Genomic DNA, 5,901 nt, shown 5'->3' on the forward strand with positions numbered 1-5,901 from the left:
GATTCGTCGGCTAAAGCCATCACCGACGACCCTTTCCCGACGACACTATAGCCGACGAGCCTTCGTCGGCTAAGGTCTTAGCCGACGAATTAGGATAACAGGCCGACGAAAATATTTCGTCGGCTAAAGTACTTGTCCTGGTAGTGCTCTATGTCGGGTTAATTGTATGTTCAACGAAGTATCTATGTCTTTTTTTAGGAAAGAATTCAATATGATAAATAATCCAAAGTTACAATCACAGGATTTGGGTGGTGGACATAACGTCCCCACACTCCTCCCTATCTACACAGCGATTACAGTGGACAAAAACCGAAAAAATTTTAATCGTAACCTAACCTATTTTAGAAGCCTCGATACATCTTTACAGTCAACCCCAAAAAGAACCAACACTTTCGAACACTATATTCCAAAATTATCAGCATATATGTACACACAACATCCTCATGCATTACATTGACAACAAAAACTAACTGAAGTAAAATAGTTATTGGAAATGATACCATAATTAACCATGACACACCCAACGACACAACCAATGACACCAACCTACTAAAAACCCTAAACCCTCGCTCAAAGAAGAGGCAAAAAACCTTCGCTTAGAGATGAAGGAATGCTAAACCAAACAAAACCAAAACAAAAAACAAAACCTACAAAAAAAGAGGACCCATGCCTAGAGTCCTAGACCCAAAAGGGACCCAAGCCCAACTTAAACCCATTAGAGCTCAAGATATGGGCCACATAAAGCCCGGCCCAAAAGGATCTGCAAGTCTGAACGCAATCCCGCTGCCCTGCCGCGCCAACAGCGTCGGCCGCCGCTTGTTCATCACCTCTGTTCACAACCACCATATGGAGGCACCCAACCACCACCTAGATCTGCAACAGAAACTTGGTATGGGAACTCGACCCAGAACGAAAAACCGATCTGAGTACTGAGCCCGTCGCCGCCGCCACTTTCTCCCTATGACATCTCACCGCCACACCAAGTTACCTCCCCGCCGCATGACCAAATCCACGCTTAACCGACGACTAGACTTCCCTGCCCGAGCAACCAAACTACATCTCACCGCGAAAATAAAAGAGAGAGACCGAGTCCAAATTCGAAAGAGACATCTCCAGCAAACCTTCTGCGTTCTAAGCAACCGCGTGCGATGTTCTTAACGTAAGCCCACGCGTCCTTCCGTATTATACTGAAACACGCAGCACACCATATTTGTGATGTTAATCCTCATGATTTCCCACACGCTCTTATACCCTATATAAACCCCTCCGCTTCACCTTCCTCTTCGATCTCCACACAACTCATTCATTCACTAGTTTTCTCTATACATTCCATATCTTTCGTTCAGCTTCAGTTTCCATGTCAGAGAAACAAGCTCACTTGAACGGGGCCTACTACGGCCCCTCAATCCCGGCAAAAGAGGCCTACCACCGCCCCGGCCGTGGCGGAGGTCCCCTCGTCTGCTGCTGCAGCTGCATCTTCGGTCTCGTCTTCAAGCTCATCTTCACCGCAGTCGTCTTCATCGGAATAGCCTTCCTCGTCTTCTGGCTCATAGTCCGCCCCACCAGAGTCAAGTTCCACGTAACAGATGCCACGCTCACACAGTTCAACTTCTCCTCCGACAACAACCTCCATTATAACCTCGCTCTGAACCTCACCATCCGAAACCCCAACAAGAAGATCGGCGTCTACTATGATCGCATTGAAGCCCGAGCTCTTTACGAGGGCCAGAGGTTCAGTACGGTTACTCTTACCCCATTTTACCAAGGCCACAAAACCACAAACGTTTTGAACCCGGTCTTTCAGGGACAGCAATTGCTTGTTGGATCCGAATTGCTTGAGGATTTCAATGAACAGAAGAGTACTGGGGTTCATGAGATTGAGATGAAGCTTTATCTGAAGATTCGGTTCAAGTTGGGTAGAATCAAGACCGGGAAGTTCAAACCTAGGGTCGAATGTGATTTGAAGGTTCCTTTGAGTCAGAGTGGAAAAGCAGTTGGTACTTTTCAGACTGAGAAGTGCTCCATCGATTACTTCAATTGATATCTTCTGATCGTCTATATATATCAGAGCAGAGAACTTCATTGATCATGCGTCCTTCGACATTCACAATATTTGTGATCTTGTTCATCCAGTAGCATTAGACTATTGTACCTATATATAGCCATGATTTTCATTCATTTTTTGGTGTACGTAATACCTATGATGATCCGAGTGCTTTTATATACAGTAAACCTTTACATTATATATATAGATATATGTCTGTTATAGTCGATCGTGAATCTCATCATATATGAAACCAGAAATAGAAACTTGATCTGATTAAATCCCTTTGCCGGCCCATAATGAAGAATTCAGGTAAGATCGATAAAAATGCTTTTTAGACTTTTTTTCCGTTAATATCTTATGATGACCATCATCTTTCTTTTCTTTTGAAACTAAACAAACCTAACCAAGTAGAGTTTATTAAGAGAGAGAGAGAGATAACTGACCTTGTGAGAGACGTAATCCCTCAATGACTCAATCAGAAAACTAAATATAACATGTGACGAAATAAGAAAAAAGACAACAACAAAAATTTCAAGAAAAGACGTATTTTCACTAACGCTATCGCTTATTTTTAGATGAGAAATAGTAACCGATAATCAATTTTATTACTCTAGTGTAAAAAGTAATATCTGAATTAAATTAATAATTTTGTTCACAGTTGATTCTTTGCTTAATTAGTACCAATAGTAAGTTGTGTTTAAGAGTGATTGAGCACGCAGTTGAACAAGGTTAAGCCTTACAATGATATTTGAACACAATTGAGATAGAATTACATTCATCATGTAGCTAGCTAGTTGAACAAAATTAAAAGTTGTATAACATAGTCTACATAGTATATATGACTTCTGTTGCAGCTAGACGGTTCAAATCTCTCCTTTGTTGAGGTGTATCTTAGATAATGAGTAATGACATTAAAACTCTGAAGCTAAGACTTCTTAGAGCATCTTTATCACACTTAGTTCTATATTGGCTCCTTAGTCATTTTAAAGAGTGTGTTTAGTTTAGTTTTTTTTTTGTTTTTTGTTTTTTAATCAATTTCACCAGCTCCAGCAGACTAGTAACTAACTATTTTAACTTTTAGATATCTCGCTCTCTAAGTATAGCTAGCGAGATGAGACTTTATAATTTATGTTAATTCAATGTACACCTTTTAAGTTTTTTTATGTAATATTAAAACACATTTCATAAATGACTAACAAATAATATTAAAACACATTTCACAAATAATATTTACTCCTAATAAGGAGTAAATGCTTGTGACACCCTGTAGTTTACACCTAAAATCAGTTTTGTCCCTCACTTTTTTTTTAAAACTGGTATACCCCTATACTTTGAATTCTCGACTGATTTACCCTTTTCCCAATTGGTTATGACTGTGACATGCTCATTAACAATGCTTGTGAGAGCTTCAATGGTTGGGTTTTGAGAGCAAGGTCTAAGCCCCCTATTACTATGCTAGAAGAGATAAGAGTGAAGGGTTATTTAGACTGTTAATGAGTATGTCACAGTCATAACCAGCTGGGAAAAGGGCAAATCAGTCGAGAATTCAAAGTATAGGGGTATACCAGTTTAAAAAAAAAAAGAGGGACAAAACTGATTTTAGGTGTAAACTACAGGGTGTCACAAATATTTACTCCTAATAATTAACATGTTGGCCCCATTCGTCGCCACACTTCAACATCAAAATCTAACCATCTCACAACACCATGTTGAGGACATTTTTGGTCTAGGCTGTACGGCAGTGAAATAAGCGTCCTCTTTTTCTGAGTAAGCAGTGAATAAAATGTCAACTCTTTGACCCTTTGAATAAAATGTCTTTCGAGAAAATATTCGCCCGAACACTTATGCCCTCTCACGAATACAAAATCGCACTAACTTCCAACTTAATAATTTCTAAAATCATAGAAATTAATAACGAATTTGGGGTATTACAAATGTCCTTATAATTGACACTTGTATTCGTGATTAAGGCTCTTAATTAGCTTAATGTTGTAAAATAAAAAGATTAGATTGAGAAAGGAGAGAAACAACTAAGAGAATGAGAGAATATGTGTGTATTATTGAGTAGGGAACCATCTCTTATATAGAGATAAGGCCATGATGTAAATTACAATAACAACCCTAGTTGGCTAATTACAAGAATGTCCATTAAGTAATAACTATTTACAACACTCCCCCTTGGGTATTCTCTATCATTAGCTACCCCTAATATGTGCTTCGGTGTTGCCTCGTCAAAACCTTGCCAGGTAATAAAAACCCTATGGGACAAAAACAATCCTGGTCGAAGGAGAAAAGAGCACAACACACAAGTAGCAGTGATAGTCAGAACCTTGATTTCGGTGAAGCGGTTTAGTCTGGATCATAAGATATGAGTCTATGGGAGATAGATGCATAATAGTTGCTACACCAAAACCTTGCCCGGTAAACCCAGTGGGACAAACCCGTGGTCGAAGGGAAAAGATGAGCAAATGCATATATTTCAAATAAAGGCATCTTCAAGATGCAGCATGAGCAAGATGACCAATTACATGTGTGCCTCATTAAAACCTTGACAGGTAACAAAACCCAGTGGGACAAAATAACCCTAGACAAAGGATAAAAAGAGTACACAATGGTCAAGAGTATGCTTCAGGATACTCCCCCTAATATTGACTCCCTCTGAAAACTACACACTAGGTAAAACTACTACATTGATCATGCTTCTTGAATAACTTAATAGTCAGCATGATTTAAAGAGGTTTTTGTTTCATATACCTCTAAGATTATTGTATTCCCTATAGTAAAGACATAACCAGTTGGGAATAAGCATTGTGTGGGTTTACATAACTCGTGTCAGCATATTTAACAAGGCAAACATCATTCCAAGAATCATAGGCGGTTGATCCATTCCATGATGCCTACGGATAGAACGAGTCATTTTCCGTCATACATTTAAAGTAACAGAAAATTGTCTTTTATGCAATTTACGGAGGCGGCGTGTCGGCGCAGATCTATATCTAGCTAACAAATTCACATCGGGTGAGATGTCCGGTCTAGGGCATTTAGCCAAGTACAATAATGTGCCTATTGTACTTAGATATGAGTCTTCTGGTCCCAATATCTCTTCATTATCATCTACACGATGATACGGGTCTCACTAGACTTTAGACGATTATGAGTGAGCTTGAAGACTTTGTTTTATCCTCATTAAAGCATCTTAACATCTTCTAGATGTAATTTGATTGATGGACCAAAATTCCATTTGCACTTTACACGACTCCAGGTCGAGAAAATGATTTGGTCTCTGAAAGTCTTTTTATCTCAAACTCTGACTTCAGGTGTTTTATGGTTTTCTTGATCTCTTCAAAAGTATCAATCAAATTCATACTATTGACGTAGATCACCAAAAATTGCAAACCCGAAGTTTGTTCACGCATGGGCATAGTCCATTGTTCATATATCCCATCCTAAGCAAATATTCACTTAGACAGTTAGACGGTTACACCAACTCCGTCTAGATTGTTTGAACCTAAAGTGAACTACTATACCAAATGGAGAGCATGTTCTATGGTCTAGAACTATTTGCATTGGGTAACAGAAGTCCTTCAAGAACCTTCATGTATATCTCTATATTCAGATCCTCATAGAGATAAGTTGTTACCACATTCATAGGCTGCTTATTCAGTTATTCGGAAACTACCAAACTGATAAGGTAGTGGAACGTTATGACTTCCATTACGGGAAAATACTTCTCCTCGTAATCAACCACAGGGCGTTGAGAAAATCCTTGCGCCATTAGAAGAGTTTTGTATATCACAATCTCATTTTTCTTATTACGCTTCCTTACAAGTACCCATTAAACTCTATATGTATGT

At 39.0% G+C, this 5,901-nt stretch overlaps 1 protein-coding gene across 1 annotated transcript; it reads left to right on the forward strand.

Moving 5' to 3' along the window:
- Positions 1-1,275: 1,275 nt before the first annotated feature.
- LOC101310238 (putative syntaxin-24-like) lies at positions 1,276-2,328 on the forward strand. Its single transcript, XM_004303450.1, has one exon. The coding sequence runs from the start codon at positions 1,358-1,360 to the stop codon at positions 2,039-2,041; it is 684 nt and encodes a 227-aa protein (XP_004303498.1). The 5' UTR covers positions 1,276-1,357; the 3' UTR covers positions 2,042-2,328.
- Positions 2,329-5,901: the final 3,573 nt, after the last annotated feature.

This window comes from Fragaria vesca, linkage group LG6 (genome assembly GCF_000184155.1).
Source record: "Fragaria vesca subsp. vesca linkage group LG6, FraVesHawaii_1.0, whole genome shotgun sequence".
In the NCBI taxonomy this organism is placed as follows: domain Eukaryota; kingdom Viridiplantae; phylum Streptophyta; class Magnoliopsida; order Rosales; family Rosaceae; genus Fragaria; species Fragaria vesca.

What these genes read in the sequence shown, in the direction of transcription:
- LOC101310238 (XM_004303450.1), top strand. Translation starts at nt 1,358, where the DNA reads ATGTCAGAGAAACAAGCTCACTTGAACGGGGCCTACTACGGCCCCTCA.